A 16,284-nucleotide genomic window follows, 5' to 3' on the forward strand; every position below is an offset into this window, starting at 1 on the left:
GCGCCGCCGTCTGACCAGCATCCAACCTTGCACGGAGATGTTCCACCATCACAAGAAGGGCGGTCTCCGTGCTGTGGCCAGCACGGAAGCCATTCTGTGTGGGGATCGAGGGCATTGGACCGGGCTAAGTGTTCAGACAGGGCCAGGTTGACATGGCAGCATATAATTGTTGTTTGCTACTTAGTAATACCAAAACTATAATGTTCTCTCTGGCATTATCACGCACAGCTTTGTCATGCATAGTGTAAAATTTGAAGTTTTTGAACAAAAGAATTTTGTAAACTTGTCCCTTTTTCCGTTTTTTTTTTTTAGATTATCCTTCATATACATTGATGCAACCTTCATAATGTTTATTTTATTTTAGAATGAATTTGACGCCAAGTCCATCTGGAAGGAGCCCTACTTCGCGAGCAAGCACTAGCCATGGAAGTTATGGACTGCGTGGGAAAAAAAGGAAGCTAAATGAGGGCGAACTGGGAGATGTGCGGGGCCACTTGAAATTTGTGCAGCATGCCTCTTTTACAGGAAATGTATCTATAGAAGAAGTTGACACGGACGGAAAGTTTATTAGTATTAAAAACAACTCTCTTGAGGTAAACTTTTAATTCTATAATACATTGGCATCTAGTTTATTTACTATGCAGCATTTGGCTGCTGTTATATATATTTTTGATATTAACGAGGCTTATTGAAGTCACACCCACGAAAATGTGCTCACAACTTAATTACATAGCTGTAGAAGTTAGAAATCCCTTATCTTTGCTCTGGCCTGTCACGCACTTTCAGGGAATGTTGGCCATCTCTTCCTTTTTAATAGAGAACTATGCTGTTCTTGGATGAAGAGGCCTAGCCCCACGTTTTGAAGGTCTGTGGTATAGTTTCATTATGGACGGCACATGGCTGGAAAGCTTCTCCATAATGCTAAAGTATAAATTGTGAACTAAGTCCCTTCTATGCATGCCAAGCTGATGCCTCAATTGATGATACAGAAAATTACTTATATTGACGCCTGTCTGAAGTTGACTTAGCAATGAGGCGGCAGAGATAAAGATATTTTCAGAGGGTGGAGAAGACTCAAACTTTTATTTAGGCATTCGTGAAGTATTGTACCACAGATCTGCTGGGCTCTGGCCAACGTATTCTAGAGTGGGGCTAGTGGCCTAGTTTGTTGTTGATAAATGTTGGGACAATAGAGGCCAAATGGAAGGGGGAGAGCCAGAACTGTTTTTTCTAGTTAAGCTTGACCGTGTCCAGTTAGGCTACTTGCCCCAGCAATCAATCTTCTGAATTGCAGTAACTTATTACAGGTGAGACTTTTGTATGGGAGATCAGCAAACGTTTTATAGGATTGTTTTAATTGTGTTATTGCCGATTTTTTTTTAAAAACTATTCAATAAATATTCTTATAGCTTGAGTCAGAATGTGTTTATTAATGTACCATATCCAGAAAACTGGTTTATACAACCCAAAGCATTCTACAATTTATATTATTCTGAAAATCTTATCAATGCCCTAGGAAAAGATACTACCAGTTCTCTGTGCAGCAAATCTGAGCTCGTGTCACTTGGCTCTGATATGTTTTTTAAAATGCATTTCTCACCATTTATTACCGCATTGATTGTATCATTCATTCAAGCTGCGATTAAGAAATGGAAGATCTGTAAATCCTGTAATATGGTTAAATGCATGAATTAGTAATATATTTGTTTGTCATAGATTGTTTCTACTGTTTTAATTAAATTAATTATGGTTTTCGTTTTTTTATGATGTACTGCACTATATGTATTCTTTTATGATCGTCCAAAAATACATTTTAGGTGCCCAGATTTAATTTTGCTGCCCTGGAATAAACCATTTAATTTTTCAGGTATTTCGAAATAGTATGTATGAAAATACTTGAAAGGTCTTAAGTGATATCTGCAAACACAAGAGTAAGCATTTGTATCTCCAAGTAATGTTTTTTTATTTTATGTTGCATTGCAGGATCAATCTATGAATGGATGGATACTTAAAAGGCAACTCGGAAACATATCTGAATTAACATACAAATTTCCTTCTCGATTCTTACTAAAGGCAGGACAAACTGTGTCTGTGAGTAAAGTAAAATTATCCCATATTTTTTTTTTAAATGCCATTTAAAGGGGCCTTTGGATGCAGCTGGAAATACCTCTAAAAGTCAGACAGCTCAAGAATTGCACTTTTCTTTTCCTCCCACCTTTTGACCACCAGATAATAGGTGATCCGTGGTCCTAAAGTAAGCCTGCAGAGAAGAAAAATGTGACCTCATAAAACAAGGTGTATTTTTTTTAAACTTCATGATGGGCAGACCTTGCTTGGCAATTGTGTAAAGGCAATGACTGCTTTTGAGCATAACTTGATCACAACATTTGATCCCAAGATTTGTGAGGACAAGGGGACGGGGGAAGGTGGTCCCTCTTTGACCACAGGACAAGAACTCTAATGTCGCCTAGTGAACTCGTTTGACCTGGGATCATGTGTATGGATCATCAAAAGTGTTTATCTGAGAATCTGTAAATCAAAGAAACTGGGTTCTTTTTTATCCCACGTAAAATGACTACTGTGAGAAAATGCCACATTTCCGTTGTCGCCCATATTTTTTTGCTGAATTTTATTGCTGTTTTTTAAACTCTGGACACTCTGCTATTAAGTGCCCACTGTATGTGCTCAGACCTCTAAAACATTAGCTAATCCCAGATTAACTTTCTTTACTCTTAGATAAGGCCATAGTAAATGGTATACTAAGTAAACCCAATAGAATGAAAGTTAAACGTCACTTGTGAGGTGCAGTCGTCTTGTTTTTCCAGCGACGAGACCTGAGGGACAGGACCTGCAAACACTTGTACTCAGGGCAACAAGCTGGGCTCCACCAGTCAGTTGGCTGACCTGTGTGGTTACAAGGACTCAACAGGTGGCAAAAGGCCTTTGTCCTATAGTGCCCGCCTGAACATTTGCTACTAGAAGTGAACTGAACCCTGCTGGTGCCTCTGCTGGAGTGAATCTTGACCCGAAGTGCTGTCCTGAGGTCCTGGGACCTTGGTTGTGTCTAACTGGACTTTTCTTATAAACGTGCGCAGAGAGCACAATGACCAACTACCTAAGCAGATGTGCCCAAGGCATGCCTTTGCTGAACAGAAGAGTTGGGTTTCTCCCACTTGGAATTTTGATGCAGCAGCAAATCTGTTTTAGCAGCCACTTATCCAGATGGAACTCCTTGTCCGATACTCCCTGTTGCCTTTTTCCTGCAGGATAGTTCTGAGTGCTTAAAAAAATACTAAGTCCAAATGTAGAAACCTTGACCAGGTTAAGGCATGGAAAGTATCTGGCCAACTTAATTGGGTGCACATTTTTGAGTTTTCCTGCTATTGTAAATTGTAAATTGTTGTGTCTTGTAAAGCGCACTGCTACCCGGAGGCCTCGTAGCGCTATAGACCGCTGGGGAACCCGTCCTGGCTTTCCCTGTGAGATAGTCCCTCCTGGGGGTCTCCAAGGTGAAACCAGGCATCCCCGGCGTTTGTGTGGGGCCGTTGTGGAGATGAGGCAAGCTAATGCCCAGAGTTGCCGAGTGTGCTCCCTGGTCGAAGTAGGCACCGATGCGAGAATTATCAGTCCGCTGATCCTGGTCCAAGACCCTGCCGCGTCGGGAATCGAACCCTGGTCCCGGGCCGTTCTCTGCACTCTGGTCTGCCGCCTCTAACCAGTGAGCCACACCTCTCTATGAGCTTTTCCCACCAAAGTCTTTACTGGGACCTCATCCAATGGCTATCCAACTTTAAGAGCACTTCCTCACATTCAGCCTTGTCCCTCTGGAGGATTTCAGATGCCATTTCAGTGACTAAGTCCTAAGGTAAAATGTTTTACTAGGACAAACCTACTTTATGTATCAGATTGTGGTCAGCTTGAATTTGGAGCTGGGTCCCAGTCACCCATGAACCTTGACTACTGATTGGCGCTTTAATTTTTCTTGGCGGAGTTTCTCTTAAATCTTTAAAAATTAATCCCTAGTTTCCACTATTGAATTTTTGTTTATGGTCTCATCTTGTTTATTAAATGTTACTCTGTTGTACGTCTACGAGATTAGTTCTAGAATGTCTGACTCTACCGCCCACGGATGCCTTATCTCAGTTCAGTAACCCAATGTTTGAACATGAAAGTCCAGGTGTTGTAACTCCATGCAACTCCACTCAACTCTCTGGTAGATGTGGTGTCTGTGTTTTCTAGGTTATAAACAGTCCTGAAAAGGTTTCAATGGTAATTCAAACTCCAATTGGGTGTTTAGAATATCGCATGCAATCCCTATACTGAGTAAGAGACACCTTATGGTTAAAAAGTATTTAAACACTCGAATTCTGTTGCTTAGCACAGGAACAGAAACCACAGACTACGGTTGATGCAGCACTGAATCAAGTGATCCACAATGAGAATAATATGAAAGTTTACAACATAATAAGAAATTCATGATGAATTTAGTAACCAAACGCCTACTTCTATGTGCTGCACTGTGAAAGCATGAAGTAGAATAACTTGCATCCAAAGTTTCTTGGGAGAAGACTAAGAAACCTGTTTACAGGAGCGCTTGAAGTGAGTGTTGGTTTGAAAGAAAACACACAACAGCTGGGCTCAGCTCTTCTTCTCTTGGCACATTATCAGCATTCAGCACCAGACTGGAGACGGTGGCAGCATGTCAATCTGGCAGGTTTTGTCCGGAAAATCTCAAAAAGCATCTGATGTGATAATCTGAGGCTAGACCTCTCGGATTTGAGGGTGATTTTGGAGGCTTTTGCTAATAGTAAATAGATCCTTATCTCACTTAAGGAATGTATTGTAATAATCATATACATCAAATAGATTTACTAGATTTACTAATTAGGAAAAAATACGTCAATACAGACCACACTGTTTAGGTTAAAGTTATTTGACCTTGGAAAAGGCCTAAGACTCAATGAAGTCTTATTTGGACAAAATGAAGTCAGAGCATAAGGTCTACTTGACAATTCTATTTTTATAAATTAGAGCAGGGTTTTCATTGTGCTGTAGTTTTTGTACTTTTGTATTGGCATCTCTAACTGTTTTACACGTTTTCTATGAGTTGTCAGTCTGCTCTGTGCCATAGCAACAAGGGGGTGACCTCCGGTTTAAAATAGTGAAACATTTGCATCTGCCTAACTGGTTTATTACTTTGTTTGTGGTGGGCTAATATTCGCCCCTGATAATAATTCACTTTCATACAACAATTCACTAGAATTTTGAAAGTCTCTCAATTGTATTAACTAAATTTACTGCCTCGGGAGCGGTGATCCTCAACCAACCAAGCAGGCAAGAAGATGCCTATAAATCACAGGCAATGCTCATCTCTGGCCTGTCTACACATAATCAACCCAAAAGTTTTATAGAGAAAGAATGGAGGGTTTCCCAGCAATTCAAGTTCAACATAAAACCAAGCATGATCCATCTTGGGTTTCACTGATCCCACTGCACCTTTCATACTAATAAAGTACCCGTTGATCAAAATCATACCCTCTTATAGATCCTCAAAACCAACTGTAAACCAAGAATTCAATGCTTTCTTAGCTTTTCTGCGGTAGGGACTGATGTGTTGCCTGCTTTAAAAAAAAAATATTTTCTTTGTAGCACTTACTGCAAACTTAATGTTTGTCACTAGTGCTTAATTTTATTCTCTAAAGATTCTAAAGCGGAGACTGCCAAGTTGCTGAACGGCCCTGGTGATTCCGCACTGGTATTAGCAGTTCATGCTTCTCCCCCCTTGACTACCTTGCCAGCAAGTTGTGCCAAATATGAGTGAAGGTGATGTGCTATTTCTCGAACTAATATTACAACTTCCCTAAAAAATATATCTGCATCTATTTAAAATTTTTATTTACTGTTTGTTTACGCCCAATGCTATACCTTTTTGGAAACTAGATTGGGTGACCAGACATCCTGTATTTGCCCAGACAGTCCCAAGTTTTCCCCAGCTATCCTTGCCGATTTCGGCAATTTTGGCTCATGTCTCTGTTTTTAGAAGGGGGTCGATTGAAAAAAGTGAGAGGCAGTTTTTTGGGTGTTCTAAAGCGCTGCTAGTAAGCAGCTGGTATAATAAGTAAGCAATTTATTAGGTATGATGTTGGTTGTAGAAATTACATTTTATTTATTTTCTTAATGCATCTTCTCTTATCCTATGTTGAGAGCTGTCATTCTGCATCATTCCGTGGATTGTAGTCCTTATTCTCTTTTTCAAAAATGTCCCGGTTTTTGGTTCTCAAGATCTGGTCACCCTAAAACTAGATGCTCAGTGGAGGTCACTGTTTTTAGCAGAGACCGCTCCCACAGGGGGCCTCGAGGGGCAGCGCCATAACTGATGCCGAGCCCTGGACAAAACCAGTTTTTTGCGCCAAGGAGCAGAAAAGCTCCTGCGCCCACAACCCCGGCCGCGGCTGCCAGAGAGGCACTGCCCCCCCCCGGCCAATGGGCCCAAGCATGATACAAACCCCCCAATGGGGTGCAACCATGCACAAGGCGGCCAAGCGCTGCAGGGGGATACACGCACTGCTCCCAGAGGTAGGCTCCCTATCTTTTGGAAGGGGGAGCAGAACTGGCAAAAATGTTTGTCCGCCCCACCCACCCACCCACACCTAAGGAACAGCTATGTCAAAGTGTGAAGGAACAAGCAAGACATTGGTGAGAAGCTACGGGGATAATGGTTGGTACGGAGGCACACCCGAGCGGTGTGCTGGAATAGAACGACTCACATTGGGATGCCTCGCGACTGGGTGAGTTGGCCTACCACATGGGGGTAGCAAACGGAGACAGCGCTCACTGCCCAGCCCCCGACGGATGGCAGGGCACAACAAGAATCTGCAAGGTAGCGAGTTGTGGCCTAACTCCGGGACAGAAGCTACACCCCCCCCCCCCCCCCCCTGCGTTGTCAGTTTCTGTAGGCGGCGCTCTAGGAGCCCTCATAATAAGAAGTAGAACTCTGATTGCCTGGTTGTAGTCCACTGTGGGAAAGCAATGTCAAACGCCCTTGCTCTGCATTAATTAAAGCAATTCAGTTTGTTTTCTATCTTATGGTGGTCCCCGGTGTATTATTATAGATTGTTTAGTTGCAAGATTAACTGCCAGAAGTGAATTCTTTCGTTAAGGTGGTCTGTGAAACCTGATTTAGATCGCTAAAAGCGTACTTGAACCATTTTTATTACAACAAAAATCAAGTGTACTGAATATCTTGTTGCCTCTATGGAATTTTTATAGCAATCTGTTGGCCATAGCAACCCAGAAATATCACGATTAACGATTAACTGACTTATAAGCGGTCAGGATTGTTTGGATGCAACGAAGTCACCATTTGCACACGATCCATCATAAATGTAGTGTTGGAAATGAAGAATTCACGTTTTGCACTTCCTGGCAGACAACTGAGAATCGTTTCAATGTGTTGATATGGTGTACATTAGACACAAATATTTGAAAGTAGTTTTACACCAAAAAGCTTTTTTTTTCTTTTTTTTTTTTTTGCAGCTCAGATGTACTGCTTAAGCATAACCTTGGTTACCATCTAGCTGGATTAGTAGAACCATTGAGCTTCTCTAATGTGATGCTGTAATTCTGTCGCTAGTTTAAATGATATTGAAATGAATATTTTTCACTTTTTAAGTTCTTTTAAATGTGGTATTTCAGATTTGGGGAGCTGGTGCTGGTGTTGGCCATAACCCTCCATCTGACTTGGTGTGGAAGGCACAGAAGTCCTGGGGAGTGGGCGATAATGTCATAGTGATACTTAAAGACTCTAATGGAGAGGTAAGTAGACCACGAACAGTTGTATCTGTATTGAATGTTCTTCTGTTTAGGAATCAACTGCAATTCATAGTTGGTACGTATCGACAGACCACTATGGGGATAGCGATAAACCTATATTATCATTAGGAATGGGCTATCCATTCCTCTTGTCAGACGAAGTTCGTGGAGTTTTGGCCACCCCATGTTACGCTTGCAATGCAGAGTTCTGACCAAACTCCTCCAATAGCCATGTGGCAGATCTTTTTCTTGTGTGTAGCCTCCCAATGGTAAATTGCTGATGGGGAGTGAAAATTATACACGTATCAAGAGAGAGGACTAGATAGCTAGTCCGAGTCCCCGTGGGATTATATATATAAACAAAGAAGACTAGCTCTATATGACTTTTAATGTTCGGACTCGGACTAGTTTTGTCAGGGGGCACCTTGTAGGTGTGTTCATGAAGCCCTCACCCACCAACCTAGTTGGTGGCATGCTTCATCATCGGGCCCACCCAGTAACACCTAATGTTTCCCGGGTGTGCTTCAACGCCTGATTACAGGGGAGCTGGTATATTACTGAGAATGCAGTGTGAGGTGTTAGTGAATTGAAAGTTAAAACAGCTTGGCGAGGGTCCCAGTACCCGAGGGTAAATTAAATTTTAATAATTGTCCGCTGTCAGCGGTTAAAATAAGACTTGAGGATGTTTGGGCGGTGAGTTACGACCTCCTACATCCATATGTTGGTCGACAGGTTTCAGCCAGTGCCTTAGAAATAATCTGGCTTTCCTCAGGACCTATTAAAAATCGTGCTGGTGCAAGTTAAAAAAGTGGGTAGTGTAATACAGACTGTGTTACACTCGCTAAGGTGTTTATTTTGGGGTGAGAGGGGGATTCCCTTCTCATGCATACCTGGACATATAACATATATGACCTAGACAAAACATGTAGGTAAACGAGTCACTTGGCATGTCACCACATAGTCATGTACAATTGTGAATTGGCGAGAATAAAGTGCAAGGTGGGTAGACTGTAGTCGGCTAAGGTGTAACGGTACTTGTGGTACCGTTATGGTAAAAAATCGCATTCTAATTAGGCATGCTGTAGCTAAGACACGGGTAACAAACATGTAAAGGTACATAGTGTGATGTGGCGTAAGTAGTAGTTCTTACGCTGGGAATTAGCAGCCAATGCTTCCAGGAGTGAAACGACAAGGGAATGACCCTGTTGGGTGCACTGGGCAGAAGAAGGAAACCCGGTGAGTTCCAATACCCGCCAGAAGGCGAAGGACCAACCGGGAACAAGCAAACAGTGACAGACAAACCAGCAACATCCATGGTATTTAACCTATCAAGCACACCCTTGACACCCAAAGAACTAACAGTGCTGGAAAAAGGTATGTCGTTCGTCCCCACGTCAAATCTTGACAAATTTAAGCTGCACGTGGAACTGGCAGAATTCTTCAGAAAATTAAAACTCAAGGCCTTCTTTGAGAAATCGACAATGGACGACCAATGTACCGATGAGAACCCAAACATCACAGGCCTGAGAACCAAATCTACCTTCAACCCGCCGCCGTCCACAGTACACCCAGAGATCACACCTTTTGAACTGGCGGTGTACAACGATGTTGAAAAATTTAACCCAACCAACTACTTCAACAACCTATCTAAAGAAGACAGGAACACCATCCAACGCCTCCAGCGTAACCCCTCTATTATTATCAAACCAGCCGACAAGGGGGGAGGCATTGACCTCTTGGACAAAAAAGATTGACACGGAATGCAGCAGACTGCTCAGTGACACCCGAAATTACAAAAGAATGGAACAAGACCCCACCGACAAACTACAAACAACCATCAACGCACTGATAAATAATGCCAGAGATGCAGTGCACATCTCTAAACAGGAAGCAGAATACCTCTGCCCACAGAAAATCAAAGTACCATACTTTTACACTGTACCAAAGGTACACAAAGGCATAACGCCCCCGCCGGGCAGACCCATAGTGTCTGGCATCAACTCCCTCCTGGACCCCTCTCGTGCTACTGCGATTTTTTTATTTTTTTTCCTCAATCCCCTAGTGCAACAAACGCCCAGCTACATCAAGGATACTAAGCACCTCCTTCAAGTGATCAATAACACTGAATTCAACGCAGAGACGCAACTTCTGGTAGGACTGGACATTGAGACCCTATATACCAGTCTTCCCCAGGCAGCATCCCTAAAAGTACTCCGGGACGTCCTCATGGAGTCACCATGGCCACACCACATCCCAAGGGAATTCATCCTACAATGTGCCACACTGGTGCTGAAAGAGAACTATTTTGAATACGAATGGTCCTTCTACCTTCAAACCAATAAAACTTCCATGGGCAGTGTTTTTGCCCCCAGCGTGGCGGGACTGTATGTTCATCATTTCGAGTGCACGCACATTACAGGAAGTACCAACCCATATGCGAACCACATTCTCAAATGCCATCGATACATTGACGACATTCTAGTGATATGGCAGGGACCCCAAGCATCCCTGGAGGAATTACTTGCATGGCTCAACAGCAGAGACCCATATCTAAAATTCACAAGTACTTCAAGTGCCAATCAACTTGCCTTCCTAGACCTAGACATTACGGTTAAAGATGGTAGGGTTGTTACCACCACATACTATAAACCTACCACCAGGTACTCCGTACTCCATTTCACAAGCTTCCATCCTCACCCACTAAGGTTGCGTATACGCAGAAACTGCAGTGAAATTGCAGATTACAAGAGACAATCCTCTGAACTGGCCAAAAAACTTGAGGCACGCGGCTACCCACAAGCCATCATTTCCAAAACCAAGAAAAGGGCTAGGAACCAAAACAGAGAAGCCCTCCTTGAAACCACATCTAAAGCACAGGGGGAACAACCCATCACCTGTGTCACCACGTATAACACAGCTTCAAATGAGGTGGCCAAACTGATTCGAAAAAACTGGAAGATCCTTAACTCTGTAAGCAAACCTGGGATTATCCCACTGTCTTTGGCCAAAGATGCAACAACCTGAAGGACCAACTAGTGAACCCCCGCCCCAGAACACAGATCAGAAAAAAACCTAACACTGTTCTCAACGCCTGGGGACTCCCTAAGGTCACCGGTCACTACCCTTGCAATGATTGTAGTGTGTGTGTCACCTGACCACACACTCCAAAACCTTGGAACGTGAACCCAATAAAGTGTGGACTCAATGCAACCATACCAACTGCAATTCATGCAATGTGGTATACCTCCTCACCTGCACCTGTGGCCTTCGGTACATCGGTATGACCACTCGCAAAATACGTACTAGGGTCACAGAACACAGAAGTACCATTAGGTGCAAGAAAAACATTAGTAAACTCACCAACCACTTCATTATCCATTGTCATACTCCAAATGACCTCACGTGGACTGTCATTGAGCAACTTCCTGAACTGGCCTGAACGATGCAATTCATTGGAATTCAATAACATGCTGACATGGTTGCACCATATAAGATGAAACAATGCCTTATTGTCACGTACTGGCAACAGCCAGCACTTATATCCCCCTCCACACAAGAATTCTACCTATACTCTACTGCCATTAACCCTCCCACTCACAATCCGTGAGTATCGCCAACGATGCACAAAACACATACTACAGGGAATTTGCTACTGCACATGCCCCCAACATGAATGAGCAGCGTCACCAATGCCCATGCGTGCACCATCTCCGCCTTTCACATGCGCAGACAATCTCCCGTCAGCGCATGCGCGGACACATCTCCCATCTGTGCATGCGCCAATCGATACTCACAGCGTCTGACAAACAGGCATGCGTGCCCAGCCACCGGCACGCCTGGGGAAGTCTTTCTACCCTTACTCCCGTACATGGGTGGTGATCGTTAACTCGTTAGCCGGCATAAAAAAATGAACAGAGATCCTAAGCCCAGTTCACCGGAGCACGAAGACGACGCCAAAGGTACACGGCAGGCTCTGATTAGAAAGACTGTGAGTATGACGATCTCCAAACAACTTCTCTGGGTAAGCGCTTTTTCTGCCCTACAGATCTCCTAACCCCAGTGGCCAACCTTATCTCCCAACAGGGTCATCCCCTTGTCGCTTCACTCCTGTAAGTATTGGCTGCTAATCCCCAGCGTAGGAACCACTACTTACGCCACATCACACTATGTACCTTTATATGTGTGATACCTGTGTCTTAGCTACAACACGCCTAATTAGAATGCGATTTTTCACCATTACGGTACCGCCAGTACCGTTACACCTTAGCCGACTATAGTCTACCCACCTTTCACTTTATTCTCGGCAATTCACAATTGTACATGACTATGTGGTGACATGCCAAGTGACTCTCCTTTACCTACATGTTTTGTCTGTCATACATGTTGTATGTCCAGGTATGCATGTGAAAAGAATCCCCCTCTCACACCTAGTTAAACACCTTAGCGAGTGTAACACATAGTCTGTATTACACTACCCACTTTTTTAACTTGCACCAGCACGATTTTTAATAGGTCCTGAGGAAAGCCAGATTATTTCTAAGGCACTGGCTGAAACATGTCGACCAACATATGGATGTAGGAGGTCGTAACTCACCAACATCCTCAAGCCTTATTTTAACCGCTGACGGCGGCCCAGTTACTAAAATGTAATTTACCCTCGGGTACTGGGACCCTCGCCAAGCAGTTTTAACTGTCACTTCAGTAACACCTCACACTACATTCTCAGTAATATACCAGCTCCGCTGTAATTAGGCGTTGAAGCACACCCGGGACACATTAGGTGTTTCTGGGTGGGCTCGATGATGAAGCATGCCACCAACTAGGGGAGTGAAAATTGCCATCCCCTAGCACCATTTTCAGGTGCCAGTAGGGCACCCGGAGAGATTTTCTTAATGCCAGTGGTTACAACCATTTGGGTTGAGAAAGCTACTGCTCGATTAAAAAATCTACTTGAGTGACAGCAAAGAAGCTGTGCCTGTGATAGCGTCCTTGCTGATGGAACTCCTGGCGCTAAAAATCAGCACAACATACCGATTTATGCTGGCTTGTGGAACGCTGCAGATTCTCAGATTTATCGTTTAACTCTGCAAATGCCACAGAGTGAAACTCTGCAAGTTCGGCCCACTCCTAGTTACCATAAGACACCACACTTATTTTTACCAGATTATACTGCTGATTTAAAATTGTGTAAACTCCATAGGGAACTTTTTTAACAGCATTTCTCTTTTGTACTTTGATGGACAGCCTACTGTCTGGTCTGTCATCTCTGCAACTTGGAACCAAAGGGAAGTCATTGCGTAGGCAAGGAGTGACATGTTGCGATGTCTTGGCAAGATAGACCCGAAACACACAAAATAATTCACACCATGTAGCGGTCCACTTGATTAAAGATGCAATAGAGGACTAAAACATGGCTGTGGTTAGATTATTTTCAGTTACCTATGATAAAATGTCTTCTTTCAATTGTATATAGCATAAACCTTGTAGGCATGGCTAAGTTAGTTGATTTGCTCGGATTCACAGAAAGATAAGCCTTGTTGCACAGTTTCAAAGTCAGCAGCTCTAGCCATAAGGCCACATCCCCTGCATTATCAAATTAGTGCTATGATTATTAATTCTGCTGCGCATGAAATATTCAGTGTTGGACTTGGCCTTCTTGGCAGGGTCATCCCTGAACTTTTTGCCTTCCTCCAATATTCTTTCTGACCTATTTGTGTTGGTTTAATGACTCTGGGCACTTTACCACTGCTGACCAGTGCTAAAGTGCATGTGCACTCCCTACTGTAAAGTGTATACATGTAATTGATTTCCATGATTGGCTCATTTGATTTATTGTCAGTCCCCAGTAAAGTGCACCAGGAGTGCCAGGGCTTGTAAATACAAATACTGCTAGTGGGCTTGCAGCGCTGGTTGCGCCACCCACAGAAGCAGCCTTTTAAAATGCATCTAAGGTCTGCCATTGCAGAACCTGCGTGCAGTCTGGTACTGTCATGCTGGTGGGGCAAGTGCACACACTTGCCAGCCTCTAAACCTTCCCTTTACTTCATGGGAGTCACCCCTATGGTAGGCCCTAGGGCAGGGTGCATTGAAAGCATAAGGTAGGGCAAGCTCTGATGTGTGTGGCATGTCCTAATAGTGAATTACAGCCATTTTCGTTTTTCACTATTGTAAGGCTACCTGTTCTCATAGGCCAGAATGGGCTGCTGTCATTATTACACTATATAATCCCAACAGACTCAGGGAGCATGGTAGAAAGTCAAGTTTAGTATGCCTGAACTCAGAATAATAAAATACTTATTTTAGTAAAGTTTATTTTAATATCGTGTTTGCAAATGCTACTTTTAGGAAGTTAGCATTTGCTTGCCTAACCATTTCAGCCCGCCTCTGCCAGGATGTGAATCTGCTGTCTGGGTTCTGTGAGTGACAGGGCTGGGGATGACGGGTGGTGAATGGAGGGAGTACACCAGAGTGGGTGGTGGGAGTGCACCTTGACTCTGAATAGGGCTGTGCTCTTCCACCACAATGCTGGCTCCACCGCCAGGGGAGCGACTGATGACTCTGCCCGACACCTGGCCCAGGAAGAGGGAGGACTGTCAACAAGGTGCTCCTGGCTGTACTTGTCATCTCAAAGCTGGCTCCACCTCTTGCGGAGTGTCTGCTGTCCCTGCCCCATACCCTGAAAGGAGAAGGCAGAGTCTGCACAACAAAGTGCTCCAGGACTGAAAAGGACTATGCAAAGGCCCCCCTGGCCTGAAAAGACAAAAGAAACTGACTATCAATGTAGGAGCTTTGCTCCTAACAAATCAGATCCAGTTTTCCCACAACGAACCTCTGCCCAACTAGAAGGACTAAGAAGAAGCTGAAAGGACTGGCCTGCAGTTTGCCTTGCTGAGGAAGGAGAGGAGAAGACCAAAGAGGGCTTTGCTTTGCTGTGCTGATAACTATCTCCAAGAGCTTGTCTGAGCTTGCCCCCTGAATTGAACCCCAGGAGCAGTGGGTTCCCTGTGATTTGGCTCGTCTAAAACTTGAAGCTGTGTGTTTCCTCCCGCCGGAGGTGAAGTCTGCGCCCCCTCGCCCCTCCAAGGGCCGTGGTACCCTTGAGCTCGCCTGCCTTTCTGCCCGCTGAGAGCCTCGCTCTACGAGAGCTGCTCTCTGCCCCTCGGGTCAGGCCTCCTGCTCCTCTGCCTCCCCGCCCGCAATTGGAGTGCCGGGAGCGCTTCCTCGCCCCTCCCGCCGGAATCCAGGTCCTGTGCGCATCCCTAAGCCTGGATGGCCACCCGTGCGCTGCATCGCACCCGGCCGACCCGCTTTGCCCTCTGACCACGGAAGAGGCTGCGCCGCGCCCCACCTGCTGGAAACCATCCGCCGCCGAGAAAGACCCCAAGGTACGCTCCGCCGCCTAAGCGTACTCCCCAAGTACGTCTCGCCCTACTGAGGGCGTCGCGTGGCCCGTAGCGCCCCCAGAAACTTCCTCCACCTCTACACACAGTGCTTGTCACAGGCTTGGGGCCCGCTACGTTCTTCTTTCCCCGTAAAGCACTGTGCGCTGCAACTTCGTTCTGTACGCTCCTTACACGCCAACCTGGTATGACTCGTACCCTACAACAGATTTGACCACGGCGCACCGTGAGACGCGTGAGAATCGGCAAGGCCGATTCTCCCCACCCAATCGAGGCGAACGGAAGAGTTGCAGAGCACACACTCTACGGACCTTGCCCCAGAACCCTGACCTAGTGCCCTGAGTGTGGTGGAACTGGTTCTAAGGTATCTAGAACCAGGTGGAAACAACCTAAGCATTCTTACCGACTTTAAAAGAACACTTACCATTGTGAAATCTCGTGCCCCCTATTTTGGAACGTTATAAAAGGTCTTGTGATAATTTACCTGCCTGCATATATTTTTACATAAAGAATACGTATTTTTATAGAATTACCGCCTGGTGTCTATTTGTGAGGGGAATCAATGTGTTTACTGTGTATGATTACAAATGCTTAATTGACTTAACGCTCCTGAGTTTAGCCTTGACTGTTCGCACCACGCAACCTAGAGGGAGAACAGGGGTTATTCTTAAGGGGTAATTCCCTTGCCCTGACTAGAGGAGAGGGTCCCGGCTTGTCACAAGGGCCTACCTGTGCCAACCAGAGACCCCCAATTATAACATCCAGTACGAAGAACGAGATCGGACATTGTGCGGGCATGTTTAAGGTAGTCAACTTGAAGATGTTGAAGAGTTCACAGGGAGGCGTCAGTTGATGGTGGCCAATTTTAAGTATTGCTTCTAACCCAACTCATGACGTCACCGGAGTTGTCCCATTTGGTTTTCAACAGTCGCTTCTCTCCAATGCTTACCGTTGACCAGGTCATAGATATGTAAAAGGAGGGGCATACAAATTTATTCTCCACATAAGGCTATGGGGTATTACTAGCGGAAGGCTTGTAGCACTAAAGCTTACCAACCAACACTACACCAGA

At 44.6% G+C, this 16,284-nt stretch overlaps 1 protein-coding gene across 1 annotated transcript in view; it reads left to right on the forward strand.

Moving 5' to 3' along the window:
- Positions 1 to 16,284, forward strand: part of LOC147733640 (lamin-B3-like) — a 315,941-nt gene that overhangs the window by 228,133 nt on the left and 71,524 nt on the right. The window contains exons 7-9 of the mRNA XM_086958230.1: positions 365 to 593; positions 1,984 to 2,091; positions 7,696 to 7,815. Of these exons, the coding sequence (XP_086814356.1) occupies positions 365 to 593; positions 1,984 to 2,091; positions 7,696 to 7,815 (457 nt within the window). The remainder of the gene's footprint in view (positions 1 to 364; positions 594 to 1,983; positions 2,092 to 7,695; positions 7,816 to 16,284) is intronic.

Source organism: Lissotriton vulgaris, chromosome 2_1 (genome assembly GCF_964263255.1).
Source record: "Lissotriton vulgaris chromosome 2_1, aLisVul1.2, whole genome shotgun sequence".
Classification (NCBI taxonomy): Eukaryota; Metazoa; Chordata; class Amphibia; order Caudata; family Salamandridae; genus Lissotriton; species Lissotriton vulgaris.